This window comes from Nyctibius grandis, chromosome 17, assembly GCF_013368605.1.
Source record: "Nyctibius grandis isolate bNycGra1 chromosome 17, bNycGra1.pri, whole genome shotgun sequence".
NCBI classification, from domain to species: Eukaryota; Metazoa; Chordata; class Aves; order Nyctibiiformes; family Nyctibiidae; genus Nyctibius; species Nyctibius grandis.
Genome location: NC_090674.1, coordinates 3,323,130 through 3,350,391, shown reverse-complemented (window position 1 = coordinate 3,350,391; position 27,262 = coordinate 3,323,130). Strand labels below are relative to the sequence as shown.

General features: G+C 37.5%; 3 protein-coding genes across 12 annotated transcripts in view; 2 read left to right on the top strand and 1 right to left on the bottom strand.

The window, feature by feature from the left end:
* The window catches only part of DHRS3 (dehydrogenase/reductase 3), a 161,964-nt gene that overhangs the window by 29,456 nt on the left and 105,246 nt on the right, over positions 1-27,262 (bottom strand). For 4 of the 10 annotated variants that reach the window (XM_068415239.1, XM_068415234.1, XM_068415240.1 and 1 more), the window contains 2 exons: positions 9,158-9,339; positions 2,499-2,634 (listed from right to left, as the gene is read on the bottom strand). The gene's annotated coding sequence lies outside the window, so the exon portion shown is untranslated. Of the gene's footprint in view, positions 1-2,189; positions 2,213-2,261; positions 2,289-2,481; positions 2,635-7,580; positions 7,638-9,157; positions 9,340-15,052; positions 15,100-27,262 lie in introns of those variants that run through there. The other 6 variants (XM_068415235.1, XM_068415238.1, XM_068415237.1 and 3 more) reach the window with 6 other exon arrangements.
* Positions 7,703-13,390, top strand: LOC137671496 (arylacetamide deacetylase-like 4). The gene is made up of 4 exons (XM_068415092.1): positions 7,703-7,873; positions 9,115-9,331; positions 10,841-10,904; positions 12,619-13,390. Exons 1-4 carry the CDS (start codon positions 7,703-7,705, stop codon positions 13,388-13,390), a joined length of 1,224 nt encoding a protein of 407 aa, XP_068271193.1.
* Positions 18,663-24,079, top strand: LOC137671457 (arylacetamide deacetylase-like 4). Its single transcript, XM_068415047.1, has 4 exons — positions 18,663-18,818; positions 21,187-21,403; positions 22,207-22,270; positions 23,302-24,079. Exons 1-4 carry the CDS (start codon positions 18,663-18,665, stop codon positions 24,077-24,079), a joined length of 1,215 nt encoding a protein of 404 aa, XP_068271148.1.

The window sequence follows — 27,262 nt, the reverse complement described above, 5'->3', positions numbered from 1 at the left end:
AAGGACCTTTAAGATCATGGAGTCCAACCACTAACCTAACACTACCAAGTCAACCACTAAACAATATCCCTAAGCACTACATCTACTCATCTTTTAAATCCTTCCAGGGATGGTGACCCCACCACTGCCCTGGGCAGCCTGTGCCAGTGCTTGACAACCCTTTCCATGAAGAAATTGTCCCTGATCTCCAATCTAAACCTCCCCTGGTGCAACTTGAGGCTGTTTCTTCTCATCCTGTCGCTTGTTACCTGGGAGAAGAGACTAACACCTTCCTCACTACACCCTCCTTTCAGGTACTTGTATACAGCAATAAGTCTCCCCTGAGCCTCCTTTTCTCCAGGCTAAACAACCCCAGTTCCCTCAGCCGCTTTCTCACAACAAAGGGTGTTTTTTTCCCTCTCCTTTTCCAAGACTTTCTTGTCCAGTTACGAGGGCACAGTTGCAACACAAGAAGGTCTCCATAGTACTTTAGACTATGTTGTAACAGGAGAAAGGGCAAAGTGTATTGCAACTAGGTCCCCCAGCGTGGTTGTTTGCACTGTTAAGCATTAGGCAGGTAAGTTATGTTTTCAGTTGTACCGATTAAGGATTTCTGAGGAGGATCTAACTGCACATTTGACCTGAGACCTCTTCATGCACAGTTAGTAGTCGCAGCAGCAATCAGAAATAACCTAATATGCAAAGCTTTGAGGATGTCAAAAGGTGCTCAAGGATGTCAGACCTCACGTTGCTATCTTCACAGCTGAGCTGGAAAGAACATCGGTTTTATGACTGTATATATCATTAAAAACATGCCAAAATGAAGCCAATCCCACATGTTAATTCAGGAGATCTGCAGCTATATCCACTATCGTGGGAAGCCATCTAGTGGTAAAAACTAGAATTACTGAAAAATGACAAAGTTGAAAGACTTCTTTACATGTAGAGTTACTAAAGCACCACTGCAATGGAGTGTATGAGTCTAAGCATCTATACATAAGCAGTCCAGTTCTATTACACAAGCAATAGAAGTGAGTTAGGAAGCTGAATCCCTTTTTGAAATAAATTCAATTTTATGCTTTGGAATCAAACAGCTATTTTTGAAAACAGGCGTTGTTCAAAGCGGCCATATGGTAACAGAGTGCTCAGGGGTTATTTGCAAAAAGAAGAGCAATTGAGTTTCTGGTGCCACCCACATTTAAAATCTCTACCACACATAATTTTTTTAACACAAAATATGAACAATCTCTAAATCCTTGAATTTCAAATCTGTTATAAGTTCCACAAAATTTTTCAGAAAAAAAGAAAATAAAACTTGCACAGAAACTTGCAGAGTTTTTACCTTTAAATGCCAGGTTACCTCATATGAAATAAGCTTTATGACTATCACTGCATCATCATAAAGTGTCAGGAGAGAGGTTTTCGGAGAGAAGAAGTTGAAGCATTCTAACTGGAAACTTTAAGTCTGTACATATTGTCAGAATCAGATGGTATTCCCTAACTTAGCTGCATCTGAAATAACCAGAGCTCAGAGAATTTCCATTGCCGCTTGGCAGCATTTAGCACCTCTGTGTGTTTTTACAGTAATACCTTTAGAAATGGAGCTGGGGAGACACCTGGCATTACAATTTTCCTCTCAGTCCAAAAACTCTGAAGGGGAGAGAGAAATTACACAGAGAGCCTAGTGTCTGGTTTAAACAAGAATGACTCAGTGTCTGGACTGGTAACAAATATAACAACTTTCTGGTATGGAAATAAGGAGCAGTGTTAAAAATGAAAGGATATGAAGTTCATGGAAGTAAATTTGATTTTTTGATTCCTGAGTTCAGTCTCTTTATGCATAAATCACCACAGACACATTTAAAACAGAAAAGTCAGCAATATTACACAGTTAACTTGTTCAGTTTAAAAACAAAATTAATTATTAATTTAAAACATTTGCAGGTCCTTTGAAGCCAGCTGGAATGGAATAATCTTATGAATATTGATATCTTGTATCTGTTTCCAGCTTGAATAATATTCTAAAATATATTGGAAGTGGTTTTTTTTTCATTATGATTTTGTTTTATTATCTATGCGCAAAGTTGGTACCAGATTTGGAGTGGGAGTAAAAAGATAGTTCTAGATATTTAAAATTTTCCTAGCCTGCTCTTCAAATTTCATGAAAATATGAACTATCTTGCTTCTTTTCTATTTTACTTTACATTTACCTTGAAGCAGTGAAAACCAGTAGTTAGTATCTTGTACAAATGTACCAAAGCAAGAAGCAAAAGCAGACTTACAGTAAAACTGAAGTTACTGCATCTTGCCTGTAACAAATATGGTGGAAAATATATGCAAGTTATTTTAAAATTCACCTAATTCAACCAAAAAGACAAATAGCTGTAAATTCTACACATACTGTATAGAACATTGAGAACAGCTGAGGTTTGTCCCTTTTAATTGCAGTTCCACTCTGAAAAGTGGCTTTCAGTAAATGTCTATAGGTGCAAACAGACATACCTTTGACTAGTACATACCTTTGTTGATGGTAACAAGGATCTGTCACATCACAGCAGTTGCTCCTAATTGTAAGTTAGAAGTTGTCCCAAAGTGAATCCCATGTTTCTACTCAGAAGTCCTTAACCAGTGCACTGGACCATTCAACAAGAAGGCCTGTTGATTTTGTAAAATTCCATCAGTCGCTAATGCTATCACTTAGTTGCAGAATTAATTTTGCATTTTAGATAGTTGCACAGTACTGAACTATTTGTTTCCTATAGAGATACTCACAACAAAGTATAAATTGCAAAAAAAACCCCAACAGCTTGGTTTAAGCCATTTTCATGGCACTTTAAACTATGTTTTATTCCAGTTTGCAACAAGAGCGATAAAGTAGTCATTAAATACATCTCAATGGTAACTCATTCAGTTTTGGCTTCCACTTGTCTGTTTAAATTTCTGGGGTTGTACTTCTTAACAGAAGTGTAAAGGAAGACTGCTTTAATACAGTTTTACAAATCTATTCTGAATTAATAGATTTCTGAATAGATTTCTGAATTAAATTTAGATCACCCCTGAATGACCCATTCCTATGACCATAGCTCAAAAGATGTGTTTATGCTTTCTGAGTACTTAACCACAATAGTGCCTAACTGTAATAGTCCAGCTTAAAACTAAACTTGTTGTTCATATTTAGACTAACTAATGTAAAGGTAGGTTAGGAAGGCCTATAGTAACTGAAAGCCAGCTTTCAGATTGTAGTTAGTGTAGATTTACTCATACTCCCAATAACAGTCATAGAAACCTACTTTTTCTTACTTGCCCTGTCTTGGAGGAAAAAGCAGCAGTGAAAAAGCAACATTTACCTCCAAAACAAGTTGATACAGTTTCTATACACATCACTTGCATAACAAAAGTCCATTTTTGCAGAACAATGTTCCATGGATCTATGAAGGGGCTCAGGTAGAGTGTCTGAATGCTTACATCTTGATGTTGCACCTATACGTATTGGCAGAACTCTAAATTTGCTCATAGAGCCTTTGTAGCCAAGTTCCTAGCAAACTTGGAAGTGCATGCAAATGAAATTGCTGAACTGCAAGAACTTTTGAAAGGAAAAAGAGCTGGAAATTAAAAGCATGCTCAAGGCACGTCTAAAAGCCATTTGGGCTAACAATTCTGTGTTCTCAAAAAAAACCACACGAATATATATAGTACATTAGTAAGCAGATGTGAAAAAATTGGGAACACAGGACAGCACTGTTACACAATGGAAAGCCTGTGTTACTAGGGTGTCAAGTAATACCAGTTTTTTACATCAGTGCAGGGTTCTTGACCATGGACAATCTATCATGATCACAGATTAAAACTAAACCTCCTTTAAAAAAGGAAAACCTTTTGCCAAGCTGATCTGTTTTTCGTTACATGAAGTACTGCTGTCAGATTTGGATAAATCAAGAGCTAAACTTTTGTGCTTCTTGATTTCATTCTTCCCTTGAGTTCACATTTTCCACTTGAAATGCGTCCCAGTGGTTCTATGATTTCACACTGTCCTTCTATATGCTATTAAGTATTAAGAGTCTGATACTGTTGCCTTGTAAGTGGAGTTGTGCCATGGACTAAGCTCAAAGGGACCAGGTTTCTGTTTAACTTCCAGCCTTGACAGAAAACAGTCTGTGTCCAGCCTTGTGCAAAAAGCTACATTTGGATGTCTTACTGCTTTCCCAGGGTCTCACAACAAATCAGTATCATGAATAAAGATATAACAGAAGTCTTACTGAGTAATTCTAAAACCTAGATGACATCCCTTTCTAGATTCAGGATGTGTAAAAATAATTGTCTTTATAAGCAGAAGTACAGTGTTTTCAAAGTGCGTGTAGGTGCTACCTGGAATTCAGAAAAAGGGACGCAACATCAAGAATGTGTTACCTCTTTCAATTGCTCAGTCATTTTAGTACATGTTAGATTTTATCATTTGTACTAACTGCCCTTCTTTTTTCTCACCTATCTTTAATTAGAAGCCAAATCTGTCTCAGTCTGTTAGTCTGCTGCTTCACATTGGAAGAAAGAACAGTGAAAAAATACCACATGTAACAGGAATGGAGTGCCTACATTGTGTGACACTGATTGACTCATCTTATGTTCTCTTTAGTGCATTTCCCTCACTTTTATGCCAGTCAGTATTTACCATTACTTCTGACTAATTCCTCAGTCCTGACAAAATTTCTAAGACACACAAGGAACTAGGGAGGCAGGAGAATTAAGGCCCTCAAAATTAGAGAAACTTATTGTTTCAATTGTCTGAACTGAAATCCTACTAAACCAACGTGATACGGATTTTGACAAAAACAGAACAGTAGGCTAATGCCTGTAATAAGTTTGCACTGGACACTTGTAAACTAGCTTAGGAAAGAATTTCTAGATAAAATGTTCCCTGAATCCTTTTAACAATGTCTTTTTAAAAGAATTCATTACATGCCACTATAATTTCTTTTCAGAGCTAGTGGTTCATGAATACACACAGAGGTGAAATAATTCAAGTCCTCTAACTCTCATAAGCTTCTTCAAACTTGGCAATTCTAGAAAGGAAGCCAAGAAGAGGAAGAGTGTTAGGAAGAGAATGCCATTGTCAAAGACAAACTTTTTTGGCTGGAAAGCTAGGATGAATCAGCTTTAGGTGTATGAATTGATGTGGGGGAATAAGATCACATTATAAATTCATGATGGAAAAATAAGATCTCTGGAGAGATTCAGTTGAGCTAAAAGAAGGCACAGGGGGATGCTGGGTTCTTCATTCAAACAGAACCCACAGCATTTCTGATGATGGTCTGAGCAAGGATAAGGTTTGGATTTTCAATAATTTATCTGGATATTTCTAGAACTTTACCCAGTGTTGCTCATTCTTGCTGAATCACTGCCATTACCCCTACAAACTGGTATCACTAATCTTTTTAAGGGAAGAGCAGTTCTGGAGAAGGACATTGGAGTGAATGATACATGGGGTAAACAACATTAGGGTTTCCAAAGGCCAACTGATCCCTTAACTCATTTATGGGGACTGCTGCCTTTCAAAAAGTGATTTTATCTTTCCTAATATGCACAATGGCACAGGGCAGTGAGGATCAGCTGATTCTTTGGAGGAAGAAAGATCTGTTATAACAGTAGCATGCATAAATCCAGATGTTTCCTAGAACCTGACCTGTAAAATAATTAACAGAGATGCTTTTCCAGAACACTCATCCCTGCCCTCCAATTAACTTTGTCGAACACTATCTGATAAAAAAGTAATTCCCTAAACCAACCAACCAACCAACCCCAAGGTCCAAGAACCCCTCTTCATAGGATTCCTACCTCCTCTCCAATCTCTCATTAGATGCTTGGTTGCTGGTCTGAAAGTTTTGATATCACAAGAAAAAAAACATGTATATTGGGAGCTCCAAAGTGATTTGGCAGAAGGTGATTGGTATTTTGACATCCAGCTTTTCTGAGGGGAAATTTGGATATTCTGTGATCTCCTCAGATGGTAATACCAGTGGGGTGTTTAAATCCACCACAAAGAGAATTAAAAATTAATAAAGAAGAATTGTCTTTGAACTTTCACTTGTCATATTTAAAAGTATGTTTATATGGGGACATTCAGTACTCAAAACCTATTAATTTTAGGATGGATTAGTAAAACTTATTAAACCCCAACCTAGGTATTCCTTCTCAGAATATAAAAGTAGCCTTAATTTTTCCTTTAATACGTTGTTGTTTGGTTTTTGTTTTAAATCATTCATGTTAGTGTACCCCCACAGGTCTGGATGGAGTAAGAAGTTGGGAGGGGCTCAGTTAAGCGTCCTGCACATCACAGTGATGGAAGAGATCAATTATTCCAAATTAGTCAAATAATTTGAGTCAGTATTGGAAAGATGCCTACTATGATCACAAGTTCTAGGCCTGCTGAGTTAAGCCAAGAGTTCCATGTTATAACTTATGTGGATTTCATGGTTTTCTTACCCTTAACACCTATTTATTAATTTAATTAAATTTTAAACCACATAATTCAATCAGTAGTACTTGCTGACTTCCACTGAAGTTAATGATTAGACCCGTTCTCTTAAGAATCCAGTCTGGTCACTTACCATCCGGTATTTATCTCCTACGACTCATGTTGTTTACTCTCATTCCACACAGCTAAATATTAGTGCCATGGTCTAGTTGACAGGGTGGTGTCAGGGCAACGGTTGACTCGATGATCCCAGAGGTCTCTTCCAACCTGGTTGATTCTGTGATTCTATTTATTTACCCTGTTGACTAATTCACATTGAAGTTCTGTAATGCATATTGTGCACAAATGGGATTTTCCTAAGTAGATCTATTTCATCTGCTTCTTTCAAGGGTATAAGAAAAGCTAGAAAGGACTCACCTTTTTTTAGTCAAGATCCCACTTTCTGAGTGAATACCACTACTGGTTTGTTAGCTAAATGCAGAATCGTATGGCTCATAAAAAGGAGTATTTCTCTCCTATGACCATGATTACAAGCTTTTATAAGGGTTTTAAACTGGAATATCTGGGAGATTAGTGGGGATAAAGAAAAATTTCAGAGTGTTCAGGGGATAAGCATAGGTTGTACTGATTATGTCAAGCTGAGCTGATGTTTGTTCGCTTTTTACTTTCACCCAAACAAGTTTTGTCCAGTCACATGGTGGACAGAAATACATGGAGTTGCACCTGGTCACTAGATCAGCACTAAGCAAAAAGCCTTAGAATCACACTTCAGACCTATGCCAAGAGCAGAACCATTACAGTTCCTGAACATGGAGACAGGAGTTCAGCATGGCCAGTCTTCCATGGGTTCATAAGTAGAGGTAGTATCTTTCATTACACTGACTAGTTCACTTGCAAAACATTACACATAGCTTTTCATGCCCATAAAGCAGAATGCAATTAATATTGCATATATAATAGATAATAGATAAATAATAAATAATAGATAAAAAATAAAGTTCATTTGCAATTTTGGAATATAAAAAATAATTATATTTCCTGGACGTGAGTCTTCTATGCTTTAACTTTGACCGTGGTAAATACACCTGTAATAGCCGGATGTTTGTATGCTTCTAGCATGTGGCAGCCTTACCTGTAGGAGGAGGGTGGAGGAATTTTGGTACGCAAATTACTTCTTTGGGGAGTCAGTCTGAAGGATATAAATATTGACAGAATCATATCAAACAGTTCTCAAATTATTCCCACCAAAGAAAAATGGAATCCTTTTATGCTCTGGCTTTAATAGCAGGAATTCTAGTCGCTTTTGTATTACTGGTTTTAATTGCAACTTATCATGATTCCTTCAAGGCAGAGATTCCTCCTGATGTTGACCAGCCATCAAAGCTTCGCTTATATCACTGCATATTTACTCTGATGGAAATTCTGGTGAGTTTATCATGCTCTGGGATACTGTGATTTTCAGGAAAGGAAATGCTTGAGTAGAACTATGAAGATATGCATCTAAATATTGCAACTGTGTGTAATGGGAACCACACAGTAACTCAGATTTAAAGATTTAAGGCCAAGGTTTGATATGGTATTCTATTACTGTATATAAAAGCAGCCAGTATGAGATGAGTTCTTTTAAATACTGAGATGTGCATTCTTATGCTGCAATTGTAATTTGATTACCTTCTATAATGAAATGATTGGTCCTGTGGATGACAGGAGGGTTGTGGATATCATTTACATGAATAATAATAACCAAACCTTCTGTATCTCAATGCACTTTGATATATTTAAGGTAATTTCCTAAATTTTGAACTATCTGCAGTAATTTTCTTACCCGTGATCCTGCTTGTATTTCTGCAGTGACTGAGTTACTGTGTCTTAGTTAAATATCACAGAATCATGGAGGTTGGAAGGCACCTTCCAGAGGTCATCTAATCTAACCTCCTGGCCAAAGATTCAGAACCATTTTCATCAGTTCTTCATTTAGGCCAGCAGCCCTTCATTATTGATTATAGGCACTAATGATTTTCTTAAATGTTGTTCTTACTGACCCTGTGGCATGGAGATGACCCAAGACCAGTGAGTTACTGAACCTTGCACACAAACTGGCATGAATCTTTTTCTCCCAGTATACTAAATGCTGTCATGCTAGGGACATTTTAATCTCACCTAACCTTAAATACTTTAACTGAAGCATCTGAAGTAAACAGCCTCCCTTTATAATCAATAGAGATGAAAAGACATCTCCAGAGAGTGATTTAACACACCTGAAATTGGAACTGTCCTCAAGAAATGCCTCCTTCTTTTCACTGATTCGAAAGGGAGCCTCAGACCTCATGACTCCTAACCTCCATACCGAAGCAAATGCCTGATGTTACTTGTGGCAAATCCAGACAACAGAAATTAGAAGATGTTTATATAATACATTTCATGGAACAAGTATTACAACATTCTTCCAGAAATAACGATAGCTCAAATCATGAAGATGTACATTTTTACTTTCATAACTGAAATCACAAAGCCACTAGTTATTTATGGTAATCCTATAAAGTAGCAAATAACCAATACAATTACCCTAAATATAGTATAGAAAAAGGTAGCTTGTGGCCTTAAAAGAGTGGGAAGACTTGAATTCCCTATACTAATTTCTCATTTTTCCCATTATATCTATCTAGGCAAAGAACTTAGAACGTTTGGGTATCTTTGAGGAGCACATACTTTTGAGGTTGGTTACTGATGGACTGCCGGCATGCAGGGATTCAAAGCTCTTCATAAGGGATATGCATTTTGATGAGGTGCCAGTGAGGATTTACCTCCCAAGAGCACCATCTGCAAGCAAACGGAGAGGAGTCATCTTCTTCCACGGAGGATGCGGGATGTTCGGAAGCATCAGTAAGGAACTGAAAGAGAGAAAATTATTATTTAGGATTGTTAACTATATATTTTTAAAACCCCTCCTGAACCTAAGAAGCGACTGCAGCTGTGTTGGAGAGATTGAGAAATAGAAAGCTCTTAATGTTTATTTTTACTTTTTAAACTCTCTAATCTGCCCTTATTTAGTATCTAAATTATTTTTATAGGATATAGCGCTCTTTATGGCATATCTATTCCTTTTTTTTGTCTGAAAACCTGACAGAGGTTATTAACACCTGCATTCCTCCCTTTGATCTCTAACTGCAGCATGTTTATTCGGACTTGTATAAACAGTGTTCATGGCAAGTCAAGTGGCCTATAGCAGCCATTTTAAAATGTGTGTCCATGATGCATGTACTTTAGTTATGCTGTCTTTTCTTCCCAGTTTAATTTATTAGAGAAAGCAGATAATTGCAAACATGTAATTTAAAAAGTTCTAAAAGATACTGTTTCAACAGGCAGTAGACATGCACACATATTAAATGGCATCAGAACTCTGTAACTGAAAGAACACATCATTGAGCAAATACCTGTAAACAAAATCTTCTAAATGCAGCAAATTCAGAATTAGGGTTGAAATTGATATGAGTAAAGATACTCAATGTATCTTTAAATACATTAAAAGAGGCATATTTCTGCCTACAGCCTTACCATGGAATAATTATATAATTAGACAATTTATTATAACACAGTTTGGATGCCTTAGATTTCTGGCTGAATTAGCCACACTGAAATATACTGGTTTTGCAGCGGGCATACCAGCTGCATCCTTCATTCTTCAGAAAATAGTCAAATCTCTGCTTCAAACACAAAATTCATTTAGACTTAGCTATAGTACTACAATTAGCATTTCCACAGCAATATGATATGACACACTTAAGCCAGTCTCAGACTCAGAGTTACTTAAAACAATGAAATAAGCTTTTACAAAGATCTCAAGCTATTTTATCCCTTACAATCACTATAAGCAATTGTGCATAATAATCATAGAATGGTTTGGGTTGGAAGGGATCTTAAAGATCATCTAGTCTAACCCCCCTGCCATGGGCAGGGACATCTTTCACTAGGTCAGGTTGCTGAAAGCCCCATCCAACCTGGCCTTGAACACTTCTAATGATGGGGTATTCTTTTCTGGGCAACCTGTTCTACTGTCTCACCACCCTCATAATAAAAAATGGCTTCCTTATATCCAATCTAATTCTATGCTTTCCCAGTTTAAAACCATTGCCCATTGTCTAATAGCAATCATCACCATAATAATTTCTTATTTTCCTTATAGATCAACAATCTGCCTAAATGTATGAACTTTACAGTGTGTCCTGATGATCAAAAATCTAGATTATTTTTATCCTAGAGAAAATTTGAGTAGCTCACTAAATAGGTGAGGGGCCCACACTCAATCATGGCAGGAAGTCATAAAAAAATAAGGGATGATATTGCTTCACATATTCTAAGATATCAGTTACATTAACAACATTTGTTCTTCAGGAAGTCATGAAAGAATATGCCGGTACATAGCCAGAAAATCTGATTCAGTGGTTGTGTCTGTCGGGTAAGTGAGCTCCACCCAATGTTACTCCCAGAATTAGATAGTTCTGCTGCTCTCCCCTCTACCTCCCCTGCTCCCCTGAATGATGCTCATTCTGTACTTTTATTTATTTGAATATAAGAAAAGAAACCAAGCTCTAGTGTTGACTACCCCTATGCTGGTGATAGGTTTGAGCAAGCATGTGCCATGAAATGACAATGAGAAATACCTGATACAGGTCTATAAAGTCACAAAAGCAGTATGTATGCCAGCCTTTTTCAGATGAACAAAGAGATTTGTTTGCTTTACATCCTTATTACCACAAAAATAATTGCCTTTGTTCGATAACAAGGAATTATAAGCTGTTTTCCCAATTTCAGCTTTTAATATTTAGGGGGCTTTGGAGATGATTTTAAACAGTAAATAAGAAGTCTAAAATGTAATATTTTTTCAAAAAACAGCATGGACCACTGCTTCCTTTTAAAGATGTTTTGCTTATGGAAAATAGCTGATGGTATGAAGAAACTTTAGTTTCCAACAAATTCTTCCATGAAAAAATTCATTACTAAAGAATTTTATTAAGTTGGAAGGAATTGGCTTTGAGAATGAATTGCATATTCCATATCTCATCTGGATATGGAATGAGATTCCATATCTCATCTGGGTAAGTCACGATGCGTTTAAAGTGACTCTGAAATAAGATATTGATATCCTTTTATTCCCTGGTTATTAGGCTGTTTAATTTATGAATCCATTGAACTAATTTCACAGAATACTGAAAAAAACAGAAAAGCAGAAGCAGCGTGCCTCAGCAAACAGTGAAGGGTTAAGAGAGAATGCCTGCACTGTTACCTTTGTAGTATTTATCTCTTCCTTATTAAACTTAATCTTCTCCAGAAAGCCCTAAGACCCCGAATACAGAGGAAAAAGAACCATGGCTGTTAAAAATGTAGTCTCAGAGTAGTCTTATATGTCATTGGAATCAAATTGCATCACTTTACCTTGACTGGGTATCCGACTGTTATGCCTGCCTTGCTTTTCATCATATGGAAGTATGTTGTTAGTTAAGAAATAAACAAAGAGACTGTTACTTTAACATCACTCCTCTGTAATTCACTTGTTCCAATTAATAAAACAAATGAAAGAATTGTCTACAGGAAGCTATTTTGTCACCACAGTATATTTACTGTATGGTGTTTTATAATATAATATATTATTAAATTATTATTTTTATATTAAAATGTAATAATAATATACAATACTGTACTAATATATAATAATACAATAATCAGTGTCACCAGTGTAAAAAGCCAGAACTTGGTTGGATCTTGTGGGTAAGCAGGATTGACTCGTAGCTATATATACAGGCAAGGTCAGTCCACAGGGGAGAATTGCAGACTTCCCTGCTGGCACGGACTTTGATCGATCCCAGGCAGGTGCACTCAGATCATGAATTGAGTAAATGTGTGGCTTTGTGTAACGTAGGTGATTGGACTGCGCTGCTCAAGCCCTCATGCTCTTAAATGATGCTAGAACAAAGCTCAATGGTCAATGGTCTCTGTATTTTGACAGATATGGGAGGAGAAGCTGTTCTGGTTTGCTTCAGCATGCAAAACTAAATAAGTAATACTGGTTTTGGTGAGTTTTTGCAAATGCATGGGATGCATTTAAGATAACACATTCAAGCAATTTACAAATATATGTACTTGTAATAATAGCTGTCTCTGGTACATTTCAGGTATCATTTATCTCCTGAGCATCAGTATCCCACCCAAACCTTGGACGGTCTCACTGTTACTGTACACTTCTTGAAGACTGCAGAAAACTACGGGGTGGATCCTGATCGGATTATTGTTTGTGGGGATAGTGCAGGGGGCACTTTTACTGCTAGTGTTTGCCAAGAACTGGCAAATAGAAGAGATATCCCGAAGATATGTGCCCAGGTACTGATCTATCCATTTCTCCAAACGTTGAACTTTAATCTGCCATCTCACCAGAAAAATGCTTTCATTGCCTTATTGTCCCGGGAACGTGCAGTCCTTTTTCTTCTGAAATACTTGAAAAAGGATTGCTCTATGAAGGAGGCTATTTTGGCAGGTTCTCATGTTCCTGAGAGCATGAATTTGAAATATAGAAAATGGATAAATCCAGATCTTATCCCAGAGAGATTTAAACTGGGCTATAAACCACCGTTACCCACTTCATTTTTACCTCAAGTCCATGAAGAAACAAAAGAACTGTTTGAGACAAGACTTTCCCCACTGTTAGCAGAAGATGCTGTTGTTTGCTGCCTACCTGATACTTGTATAATTACCTGTGAGCATGATGTGCTCAGAGATGATGGACTGCTGTACAAGAAACGGTTAGAGGACAACAATGTAAAAGTGACCTGGTACCACATGGAAGAAGGCTTCCACTGTGCACTGGCATTTTTCGGTTATGGTATTTTCTCTTTTCCATCATCAAGTAAAATGGTGAACCACATTGTAAACTTTGTAAAAGGCTACTAAAATGTTTTCTTGAATACAGTGAACTGGTATGCAGACAGAGTGTATTTCAATTAACTATTTACTAGCTATTTGTACATTAGAATATAGGCAAGAAATAATAAGTTAAGATTAACATGGTCTGATGAATTCTGCTTTTCAATTGCTATTACTTGGGAACATAATGTATTTTTCTTTTTTTTTTTTTTTTTTTAACCCATTAATTGGTATGCCTGTTTTGCTGTTCTCTTCTTGTGTTGTAAGAATTTTTGCTCTGTTCCTACATCAAAGAATAAGACCTCACCATAGCAAAAAACATTTTAAAGCATGCAATATATGAGTAATCAGCAATGTGCATATGCATATCCACATAATACACACAAAATCAGCAGGACAGCACAGATAAAATGCCCCCCTCTCCCCACAATGCCTCTGGAAATTGGAGATACTTTCAGTACTTCTAAGATGAGTAGTAATCATCTTCAGACTATGTGTATAGGCAACCAGTAGGTTTGGACTTGGTTGTAAAATCTGAAGGAGGGAATTGGGTGTACTTACAAATCTGATTTTAAAGGGAAATAGCTGACACAGAAGGGAGGTACAGAAATGTGAGCTGTACAAGATGGCTACCTGTGAGCATCCGAGACTGGCCACACCGATGCAGTGAGGCAGAACCGTACAAACATAACCTAATGTCCTCTAAACTATATTCTATAAAGTTCCTTTCTGAGAAGCATTTGGTTGTATTCAGGGAAGACAGAGACATAGTGTTTTTTGCCTTTTTGTAATCAGATAAATAATCAACTTGTTTACATGGAATTTGGGAAGAAAGTATGTAAATAGCATGGAAGCTGCCAAAATAATTTCTGTGAATATCCAAAACACGAAGGGAACAAAAAATTCTCAGCTCAATTGTTACATTGCTTATTAGGACAGATCCACCCCTGCTAAACACAGATGTCATTGCATGTCAAAATAACCAGCCATGCAATGCCTTGGAATTGTCAAATATTTCATCATTGTTATGCAACAGCCTCACACTTGTAATATCTATGGACACACAAGTGTGGAAAGAGGTTAGCACGTATCTTCATTCTCTGCCAGCCAAACTGTGAGTAGGAAGAAAATGGTGGGTTAAATTCTTCTTGTTGTCACCATGTTAATTAAATGTGGTGACAAGTTAGCAGTTAAAAATCTCTGGAGCAACAAGTTCTTACCTGTTCTCCAGTCTCTCTCAGCAAAATGAAATGATGTTTCTTCATGCCCTCTTGACATAACAGATATTTTCTTTCATTTTTCCTATTGCAGGTATTAGCAATTTACTCTTCAAGCAAAGAAATTCTTGCAGGAGTAAATAACATATCAAGTTCCAAATGTTCCACTCTTTGAGGATTACAGGATTGGCCTTGGTTATGCAACCTGATGTGAATTTGGGGATTCACTTTAGTTTCTGATCTCAAGATGAAGGTTGGCTTACCAGCTTACATGTTGGTAGCTGAAGCTAGGCCAGCAGAGTCAGTATCTGCTGTAAAATCTATACAAAAAGCTGGATAATATTTGAGCAGTTAATCCATGTCTGTTCTGCCATGGCTGTACTGTTATCTACCCATGAGCAAGCTGGCTTCAAGTTAGTTTGGGTATGACTTCACGAACTTCAGTCAAATCTGTAAGAGTCATTAGGCTTACCTTTATTTAAGATCATTTTTATTCATGTATCACTCTGCATCTTCTGCACCAGGCTTGTTCCTTTGACGATTCTTTGCAGGTACAGAGATGGAAGTGCTAGAACTAAGAATGTCCATACAATTCCACTTTATATGTTTTAAGGTATGAGATGAGCACATATGTTCACATACTATTTTACACACTTCTCATTCAGTGCAGTGTGTATCATACTCCTTGTCAGTTCAGCAATCCAATACTTGTTTTCTTTTCATTATTCAGTCTCTGGACTTATGCCTCATTTATGGGCCAATGTCCAAACTCTACACTGATCTGAGATTTTTCTGTGGTCCTTTATCTGTAGGTCTTAATTTGCTACAAACACTAATAAACTTATCTTTATAAAATGTCAGCGGAATTATTAGCTCTCTTGAACACATGCATTTTAATCTGTATTGAGGGTTATAAGCATGGTAGTGCAGATGGGTAAGTAGAGAACAGCAAGTGCTGAAACAATGTATTGCTTTTTTAGTAGTGACTCTCATATTTTCTAAAATCTAGAAAGTCACAAGATTTAATTGTCTCCGTGGAACTTCCCGTCCTCTAGTTTATTTTCATTAATTACAGATCTGCTATGTCTTGCATTGCTAAGATAGAATGTTTGTTCATTTGAAGACATTTTATAGTTTCCAAAGTATGGATTAGTTTTCAAGTACTGAAAACACAACCAATGACAAACTTGCAGTGCACCTACAGAATTACGCACACCAATGTCTTTCCACAAGGAATTATGCATACAGAGAAACACAGACAGAGAGGAGCGTGGACACACAAGTTATTGCACAAAATAAGCCATTAACAGATCTTGTCAGTGCTTTGCATACAAGCTTACAGCTAAAGCAGTCCGAGTATGCTGGTGAGGACTTGGCTAGGCTAGTTCAGCTTTCAAGTTCAGACTCCCAGCACCAGATGGCTCTCATGCCCTGCAGAACTCAAAGGAGCTTCTTGGGTCAAGCAGCACCTTCTCTCGGGAATGTTTCCCAGTATCCAAGTACAGGCATCCATTCACACTTGGTGTGTCTGAGTCTAAGCAGGTGAGTACCTAGTTGGTACCTAATCAGCACCATGATGCAGAGACAGTCAGAGAGTTCTTGGGACTGCCTGAAGACTACACGAGAGAGTATTTCATATCTGTTGCAGCTGTCTCAGTCTCTGTCTCCCCTAGCATGTGCAGCTACACAACAGAGAAAAAGCTTAAGGATGTCAGCCCAGTATTGACAAGATTTCAGGCACTGACATTTAGCTCTTCACTGGTAATTAATAAGAAAGGGAGTTTTGGCCCCAGGAGTCAATTTCTCTGGTCTACCTCACAGGAGCAAGAGATAAGGTTAAAAAAGTAAGAAGCTGGAGAGAGCATACATTTGAAAGATTATCTAGGGAATGGTTTCCATCCTGGGACTCAAGCAAGCTTGTAAATTGCTGAGTCTATGCTTGTAAAACATTAAGTATTACTCTGTGTACCTGCAATGCCCAAGGGAAAAAACAGTTTATTACTTCAGGAATCAACTAGTTTGTTCCTTCTACAGCTGATACCAGATTCCTGCACATACAATCTTTGTGTGGAGCCTCTGGGGTTGGTGGGGATGTCTGGACCTAGTTAACACACCCAGAAGAGTCCAAGACGTACCAGATGTTGGTAAACTGATTACCATAAGGACTGGCACCAAAAAGATTTAGATAACAGATGAACAATAGGTGGTAACAACAACAGATGAACAATAGGTGGTAACAACCTTAGCACAAAGGATCTCTCACAAGTGTCAGAAGACTTGAAAATCTGACAAGCATACTTAGACCACACCTAACTCATTGGGACAGCACAGTTTAGCACAAAGCTGATTAATTACTTTCACTGTTAAACACTAAAGAAGGGAGCTGTAACTATGTTTTGTGTAACAGTATTTCCCAATGTTCTTGACCGAGCTATAAGAAAGCTGAACCCTAGACGCACCTCGGTCCTGACAGGTTTGAATTCACCACTTGCATTTCCCAAGAGAGTGTCCCAATCACCAGGTAATGTGCCTTTCACCAACATCCCTTATCAAGCTGGGCAACTGTATCAAGCGCCACAAGGAAGAATAAACAAAAAGGAACCTGATTTTATACTTAGCATGTAAACAACCTTCTGGCAAAGGAGGGAGAGGGAACGGGGACATTGAGAAATTAAAGTCTGCAAAGAGTTGTTGGATAAAATGAAGAAAGTTTGGGCAGGGGGAGAAGAACATGGAATCAGCTTCTTAGAGAGCCTATCACCAGACTTGAACATGAAGTTCCTTCCTGTTTATTCTAAACAATTAATAAACAGTTTCTATAGTCAGGAATCAAGTCTGAGGTCTTCTTTCCTATGCATGTCATGGATTATGCATTCTAAAGCTCTGAGGTTCTCTGTGTTTAGTTTCATTTTAATATACACCTCAAGGTCAGCTCAGTCCTTGCACTCTTTAATTTAAGGAAAAATTTTACACGCTCATTTTACCCGTACTGCTATTTTTCAGAGCGAGAATCTGTTGCTGTCACAGTTTGAGCAGATTGGTAAAAAGACACTGTTTCCAAAGGTGACATCATATGAGCTGAAAAAGCTTTGCTTCACAGATTTTTTGTTTCAGGTTAAATCTTATCACTAATGATCTGTGTACTGAAAAATATGTTAGCTCCAGAGGAAGGCACAGATCCTAAAGCTCACCACAGAGTATGCAGAAAAGAGTGGGCTGCTGATGTCTAGTCATTTCTGCTAGCACTGAAACCATGAAGTCTAAGTCTAGTTTTCATCAGCTGTAATCATATTTCTACCTGGAATGACACCCGTAAGTAATATATTCATGAGAAGACAGAGACTGAAGTACTGTAAGGCTCAGCCAAGAGGCTGCTAAAAAAACAAACACAAGGCAAATAACCAAACCTAACAGTGGGTCCAGGCTTTCACCTGCTGGAGAAAAGCTATCAAGGAGGATGAAGCACGATGCAAAGCACTGACACTTCAGGCTGCAGCTGCTTCTGGTTCCATTAGACTCAAAGATGCAATGGCATAGCAGTGTACAAAATCAGTCATCAAACGTGATGAAATGTGGTTTTGACACTAAAACCTTGATTTCACTAGAAGTCTGAAGAAGTAAGGTGTGGAGGCACAATATATCAAGAAAACGAGTAGCTCTGAAGATGATTACTAAGAAATCCTGTTCCATGGGTACTCACAGGAACTCAGAATAGAGACTTGGCTGTATGCAAGAAATAGGGAGAGGCATAACAAGTTTTTGTCTTCTAATAACACTGACGCTACAGATGATATATCAAGCACTGGTTCGATGGTGATGGGCAGAGACTCAAAACATGTTAGGTGCAAATATGAAAAACTGCTTATGCAAGCCTCGCCCACAACTAATTGTTACTGTCTGTTTAATTGTATGGTTGGATTGCCACATGTTTTCATCATCCTAGTAGCTTTTTTAAAAGCTGCATGATGGGATACGAAGAGAATTGCTAATCCTGCGCCTTTACCTTCAGAAATACTTCAAAAGTCAGAGGGGGAAGGAAGCCACAACTGGTTCTTCCATTTGGCTCCTGACGATACGGTGAAATGGAACTCCTCCTAATGGTTTTTTTCGCTGTTTTGACTGTCTTTGTGGTGATAGCATTCTACTATGAACACCCCAAGGCAGAAATCCCTCACGGATTTAGTCAGCGCCAAAAGCTTTATGTTTTTCATTACATCATAAACTTTCTGTTTGGTCTGGTAAGTAAAATTTGATTAAAGCTGGAGTTTTTGATTTAATTTCTGATAGAGGGGTAATGGATTGGTGAGGTTTTCTAGAATCAATGTTGAAATATATTGCAAATATGCAAATGGATTAATTTGGTGATGTGAGCACCACTGCAGATACCTTCAGCTCAGCTGGGTATAATAGACTCTACTGCTTGCTATACAGCACCAAAGGTAACAATATGGAAAAAGAAAATTCTGCAGACTGTGTAATTCCCACTTTTTTCTGGTGGCCTAATGTTTTAGTTTTTTAATCCTGTTGCCTCAATGCAGTGGGGGAAGACTTAAGCAGCTTAGTGCACTGTGGAACTTCCGCTCTGTATAACACAGCGCTTATTTAGAGAATGAGCAACTAAATGACGTCTGTGATCTCAGTTCTCTTCTACAATTGTACGGCTCTCCTTCTGAGGCATCTGAAAGACAGCTGCCACATTCATCATCTTTTAACTTTCAATATGTCTATATGACTTTCTTTTTTGAGATAGTACACGTAATACTAAAGCTGTGTTTCTGTGTCATTGTTTTTGGCACATTTTTGATCCTCCCTTGTTTTTCATCCTTGTTTCTCTTCAAAACTAAAACATGACTTCCACTTGTCTTTCTGTTTCATCAGTTATCTGTTCCTGAATTAATTGTTGCCTGTCATTTTAAAAACACTTCTTCTGTGATACCTAAGTCAAGCTTCTTTTCTTTTAGCTGTTTAAATTGTGAAAAAACCCTTCAGTTTCTTTGGCTTGTGCATTACATTTCACTTCAATTCCATGTTCTAATGTTATTATTTCTTCCTCCCTTTTCCTGCTACATTGCTTATTAGGTTTTGTTTGAAGTCAGCCAGTACGCTCCTGAGAATGTGAATCATCCTGTCTCTTGAGAAGTGCCCCACCCAGCTCTGAACACTACTATGACAGTAAAGCCACTCAATAAAATAGGATAGTAATAGAAGTCAAATTACATTTTCTTACCTCTGCTTTGCAATGTGTGGACTCCCACACTGTCAAAACACTTTTTAGATACTCCATATCCATCAGACAAAGTTTTATCTTTGTGTAATTCATATGTAGAAGGCTAAACTGCAGAATTTAGAAACTTACTGGTGATTAATGTAGTTTTTAACTTCTGATCTTATCATTTTATATCCTTTCTGCTGGCCAGTGGGAAGCCAAGCAAAAGCACTGTACCACATGACCTCAAAGGAGCAGAAAGATAAGAATGATAACATACAGTTATACAAAAGTTAAGTGCAAGTAAAGTCCGAGTCATGTAGCAGCTCTTGGTATTGCTGTTAGGCCGATACTTATGCCAAAGAAGCCAAATCCTATCAAGGGATGACAACCCATGATGTCAAAACTGCAGGGAAAATTAAAGTCTACTAGTATATCCAGTCTTCAGCTGGGACAAAAGATGCATGTGAAGTCACTGGAGACAAACCAGTTTGAAGTACTTATGCCTAATCTGACAGATTTTATGAAGAAATATCTGCATTTGCCTATGAGGATATACTGAAGTAAAACCAGCTACATCGATGTTAATAACACTTCTTCACTGAAAAATCAATTAACTCATCCTTTATTTTTTCCTCTAATATTCAGTCTATAAGAAGAAAAATTGACATATGAGTAAAGCTAAACTATAGCCAGGGGACTTATGACTGATCCTGTCTGGGAAATAGAGGGGCTGATTAAATTATGCTACTTACTGTGTTAATAGTCCTGTAAACTTCTTGTACCCAATTTATTCTAGTAACGATTTAGGTTGAAGGGCTGGGGATAGATGAGTTCTGGGGTGTACATAGCAGGCCTCTGCACCTGTGTAAAGAGGACAAAGGACCCTAACACCACAGATAGCACACCTCTGTCACATCCCTCCTAGAGACATTACTATAATTTGAAAAACACTATGCTCTCATCTAACTTTTCTAATGTAATCTAGAAATTACCACCAAAGCTAACCCTATGTTCTGCTAGATAGTACTGGTAACATTTTTGCCAGAGGTGTAAGATGGTATTAATGAGCCAAGTTACTGCACTTCTGTGAAAGCAACTCTCAGGCCGTCTTTCCCACAGGCTCAAAGGCCTTGCTTTTGGAGAAGCATGGACACAAGGCACCTACAGAAGATAAGTTCATCCATTCCCCTGAAATCTACTGCTCTTTGAATTTCAAATTTTGGTAGGTATTACATCACAATGAAGATGTATCCAAATCATCATAGCTGGCCACTTCATTATAAGAACCATCAGGAGACAAAGTTTGAATTGACCATGAATTTTAATTTTTTCATTAGCAATCTCCAGGTAAGATGGAAATTTGCACTAATTTGTGGTTCCTTTCCCTTTATTAACAGGCAAAATTTTTTGAAAAAGTAGGTATCATGTCAGAGATCCATTTCCTCAGGACTGTAATGGACGGAATACCACCATTTAAAGATAAACAACTTTTTATCAAGGACTTAATGTTTGAAAAGGTTAAAGTAAGAATTTACAAGCCAAAAATATCAACCACTGGCCAAAGAAGAGGAATCCTATATTTTCATGGAGGAGTTGGACAGTATGGAAGCATTCGTAAGTAATATAAATAATATGAGCTATAACTACAAATACTGTGTAGTATCTGATATGGTATTTCTTAAATGATAAGAAGAGTTAGTAAGTTAAGCATTATAAATAACAAAATTAATTTCAGGACAGCAGAATAATTTTATTTACATGCAGTAGGCATCATGCTAAATTGTCTTTATACAGGTCGTGTATCTAGAACTTTTATTCTCTGATCATTTGTAATACCTGTTTTCTTCCTTCTTCATGCTTACGAGAAAAGTTGAAAAATCTCATTAGAATTTATTTCTTATTTTAAAGAATGCAATTTGTGTTCACATGTGTGTGCAAGCTTGTGTGTATGTGTGTATACTGCTGTGTGCCTTTATAGTGGCAAAATAAGGAAAAAATACATTTTGGCATTTGAAATGGAAAGGCATAAGGGATTAGATGGTGGCGCATGCGCAAGAAAAATTCTTGTGCTAGATTTAGCAGGGGTTTTTTGTGTGTGTTTGTTTTGTTGTTTTTTTTTTTAAATAACTTCTCATCTTCCATGTCGCTTTAGAAGTAGCAGTAGTGGTGCTTTCTATTAACTAACTTTTCAAAGAGGAGATTGAAACAATGCATTGGTGCAAATTCCAGGTTTCTTACTGGCCAGAAGATTCCCACAGATGTAGTGAAATTGTGAGCAATGTCCAGATTAGACCATGCCACAATAAGAGAGTTACAGTGTAGCATTAATCACAGAATAGAAATAAGAATTTCAGAATATTTCATTCAACTTATTTTTAAAGCAAGTTACAATTCCATTTAAATATTTTGTTTTACAGGGGCCTATGAAAGAACATGCCGCTACTTCACTAAAAATAGCAATTCAGTGGTTGTGTCTGTTGGGTAAGTGGAGTCAATCCAGACACACAATATGATTGATAGCCATTTGTGCCTCCTTCTAGGTTTGTCAGTCTTGCATGCATAGTCACTGCGAGCCAAGTTCCTTCTAAAGTGCATAAAGTACTTATATTTAATGATCACATACGCTTCACCAGCACTAATTACTCTTAGGAAAAATTAGTCATCTAATCCCCACTTGCTTATTTCCAAATAAAATCCATTATAATAATTTTATAATTTGTAGCCACCACTAAGAGGTGAGGATCTCTTTGCTTCCTAAAGCCATATCCAAACCACCTGAAGTTGAAAGCCAACACTGTGATGAAGTGTAACTGTTTCTGTTAAAAGCACAGTTGCCCAGACTACTAAATACTCATTTTAGTAGTAGTTCTGAAAAACTGGAGAGGAAGGTATCCACATTTAACTTGCAATCAACCTGAGATGAACATTCAAAATATTTTTCGGATGAGCTGTAATGCATTTTTAAAAGAACCAGTTTCTAAAAGTTCAGGAAAAGAGCTGATGCCTTGGAAATGGATTAAAATTGCACTAATTACTATTTACACCCTAAAATACTTAAAGAATATTAACTCTTATTGATTCTGTTTATAAAGAATTCATCTTATAGAAACCCACTGAAAACCTTTCATATTTTCATTATCAATTTTCCATGCTCGTATTCTCTAACAATTTGTTGGGAAATGTTCACTTCAATTTCTAACCAGAATTGCTGACAACTGATTCATACATACCTGCCTTGCCACCTAATTCTACAATAACTCAGCATGTGCCTTCGGTCACCCAAAAGATAGGTAAAGAAGTATTTTGCAAAGATAGAATAGTGTATTGACTCCCCCAAACATTAGCAATAGTAGCAAATAATACATCAAAAGCAATAATTACGGTTAATTCTATTGCTGTAATTATAATCTCAGAATATTTTCCTATCTTCAAAAGAAATACATGAATGGAAAGATGACAATGGGACCATTCACTAGATATGACTATGTTAAAACACTTTCACTCCTATTTAGGTATCGCTTAGCTCCTGAGCATCCATATCCAGCCCAGTTTGAGGATTGTCTCACTGCCACCATACACTTTATGAGGACTGCACAAGATTACGGAGTAGACCCTTCTCGCATTATCATCTGTGGAGACAGCAGTGGAGGTACACTCGCTGCTGCTGTTGCCCAAGCACTGGTGAACAAAAGAGATCTCCCAAAGCTGAGAGCACAAATTCTAATATATCCTTTTTTCCAGTGCGTGGACTTGGATTTGCCTTCTTATCAGCAGAATAAGCAAGTCCCCATTTTGTTAAAGAAACGAACCCTTGCTCTTGGTTTGAAGTATCTTAATATAGACTTGTCAGTCTTAGGAGCAATGCGTAAAGCTTGTCACGTTCCAGAAGATTTGCAACTGAAGTATCAGAAATGGGTGAGTCCTGACTACATCCCTGATGAGTTTAAAGCAAGAGGCTACAAACCAAGTACAAGACATCCATTCTCAAAAGAACTCCATACACTGGCCAAGCCTATGCTTGACCCTGTTTTTTCACCACTGCTAGCTGAAGATAGTGTTATTGCTCAACTTCCTGAGACTTTCATTTTGACCTGTGAATTTGATGTGCTTAGAGACGATGGACTGCTGTACAAGAAACGATTAGATGATCATGGTATAAAAGTGACCTGGTGCCATCTGCAAGAGGGATTCCATGGAACAGTATTCTTAGCTGCTTATGGCAGGGCAATAGCATTCCATTCTGGAAATAAAGGCCTGGTAAAAATAGTAAATTTTCTAAGACTGATGTAAAATTCCATTTCTTGCTTTCCTTTCCTGATTCCTATCTCTCGTTAGTTGCACAGATTTTTAAAAAACATCCTCAATTTTCCTTTCCTTAAATCATCTTCTTAAATTTCTGCATTGCATCTGTCTTCTTTTTACTCAATAAATTGATCTGGTGATGACTTTTGCTTCGTTTTCTCTTATGACAGGCAAGATCAGGTGAACTTAACCTTTCTTTCGTCTACCACCTCTTCAGAGTTTTCTCCTGTACCGATAAAAGATCTGGTCCCCATAGCAAGTGTTTTGCAATGCAGTTTGGCTCAATAAAGTTCTGGTAAAAGTAATACACAAACCGCGATTTGAGGACAACTTGGGGCAGGTAACAGGGCATGAATCTACAGGTTAAGTGTATAATGAGCACAGTCAATGATTTATCAAAGCCTGTATCTGGTGAAAGCTGAATTTGAGGCAAGCTTAAAGAGAACTGAATATAGCAGAAAAGAACACTCTTTGAACAGCTATGTGTTACAGGAAGATGTTAAAAGAAATGAAGAAAGGGAAAGCAAATTGCTGTGCATCATTCCCATCACCAGATGTCAGTACACACCGGAGTCGTTAATGCCAGCGGAAGAGCCTGTCCGCCTTTGTGCTCTGGGCACAGAATATGGGAACCGAAAGACATTACAAAAGGTCAATCTGTGTTTTAGACTTAAATATTTTTACTGTTATGCCTTTGCATATTAAAGCTGTATGTTTAATAACAGAGCACGTTTTAAGCCATAACAATTTTAAAGTTAGATTACCTGCTCTAAACCAATCACAGTGGTTTATTACAGATGTCTACAACTTCAATTATGCTCTGCTTTGCTATCTTTACATGACCTCTTTGTACCACTTTCATTAAAACTCAACATACAACAGCAAGTATTTTGAAAAATAAGCAGGCAATTAGAAAACATTCCAAATTTATTAACTCTTATTATTTATAAATGATGTTATTTATTTAAAAGCATTTAACATCATTGTCTCCCTATGACGCACATTCTCTGTCCTGCTCCTGAAATAAATAGGCATAATCCTGCAAACTATGGCTGGTTTTATTCCTGTCAATCTTTCTCTGATTGCCCATTACCTCAATGATTCATCATGTTTCCTGACTCTCTCATGATAGTGAAGAAACTGCTAACCTAAATATCTGGAGTAATGAGTCTCAGACAAATCTGGCCACAGCAATTTAAGGCCAGTTGCAGTTTTTATATTTGCATTCAAACTACTTATGACTTAATAAGAATACATTTTGGTGTGGTGACCTGTCATGATATCCCAGGTGGCTGTTCCAGAGCAGCTGACTTGGACTCCATCTGTGTGGAGGAGAGGTCTTCCATTCTGAGGAACAGAACTGCACAGCTACCGAGACACATATATCCAAGAACTTGTCCACATTTCAAAATGCTACCTAACAAAAACCTTCTGTCGAGTCACCATTTCAAAAATGTACCTGCTCTGAATTGTACAGCACGAGATCTGAATTTCCATCCCTGAATGCTAATACATAATATTTGTCAGCATTTTTATTTGATTTTTTTCATACAGTACAGCTTTTTACTGAAGAATTTGTTAGCAGATGTTTAACCCAGGAGTCACTTGGAAGGCATAGACATCAAAGAATAACTTAGAGGAAGAAAGGTTAAAATAAAGATTTACAGGAGACTAAATGAAGGATGGCTTTCAGTCGTGAGTAAGAGCAAAACGCATAGGGAGTAGCTACTAATTTGCGTGAGGTGATGGAGATAGACAACAAAAAGGGAGGACACTGAAAGATAGGTAGGAGGCAGGCTAAACGAAGCAGCAGATAGATCAAGCAAATACATAGCACCTTTAAAAAACAGTATCATAGAGCACGTACTAAGCTGTAATTTCTTAAAGCTTCTTATTGTCACTGTAAAGGGCATACTGAATCCATCTCGCAGATTGGAAGACTAAGGCTCACAAGTATGAAGAGGTCTGAGATGCTTTCAGTCATTTGTTTACATAAATACAAGAAAAGAAATCTGAACTGGAAGACAGTAAGTTCCTTACATGCTCTACTTGGCAAAACCAAAGTTAGTTAAATTGCACTACAGAGTCTAATTGTCCTACTAAATTACCTGGAGTAAATTAAAAGAATACAAAACAAAACAAAACCAAACCACCAAAACCCAAAAGCCAGGCAAATTATATTTACCGGAGTGCTTCATTTGGAAATGTACATTAAAAAAAAAAAAGGAATGTAACAGAAGCCACTATTTCTGCCCTTAATTCTTCTTTGGAATACATTACTTTTTCCTGTTTTTTTAGCTTTATGCCTTCCGGTTAGTTATGAAGCCTGGCTATACTTGATGGAATCGATACCTCAGTCATTATAGCTGGCTACTTTACCATGCTTTAGTTAATCCTCGTAGTATTTCCTGTATTACACATAGTAGCTCCGCAATAGTCAACTAACTACAGGCTAACTGTAGGCTGTGTTAGGAAACACAGCTTACAATCAGACGTGAAATGTTTTGCAACGTTTTAGAGAAAGACATTACAAGAAAAACAGTAACACGTGACATTCATATAACTCATTAGCACCAACTACCCTGACACTTCTGCCTTTATTAGTGTTTGGTTTGAAAGCTGCCTACCTCTTATTTTGATAAACAATTGACGTGAAGTTGATGAGTTTTATACATTCTCAGTCCACAAAGAAGTCTGTGATTCCACATCTACATAAGCCTTACAAAGCCAGACAGGTTAAGTGTGGGGAAAAACAAGCAAAGATCATCTTTCTTTGAATAGGTGTTGTTATAATACTTCGCCTTCCCATCATTACTATGACCATTAGAAATATGCTGAAAAATTAAGAATTAATTTTAAAAGTTACTAACTTCTTGCATAAACAGAGGCTCACTGATGAGAAAATGGGAAGAATTTACTGAATTATCGTCAATTCTGTACTCACCAACTGATATATTAAACATGTCAGCCTCCAGCAACACTAAATTCAATGAATCACAGAATCAATCAGGTTGGAAGAGCCCTCAGGGATCATCGAGTCCAACCATTGCCCTGACCACCACCATGTCAACCAGACCATGGCACTAAGTGCCATGTCCAGTCTTTTCTTAAACACCTCCAGAGATGGTGACTCCACCACCTCCCTGGGCAGGTTGAAAGCACAGAATTTTC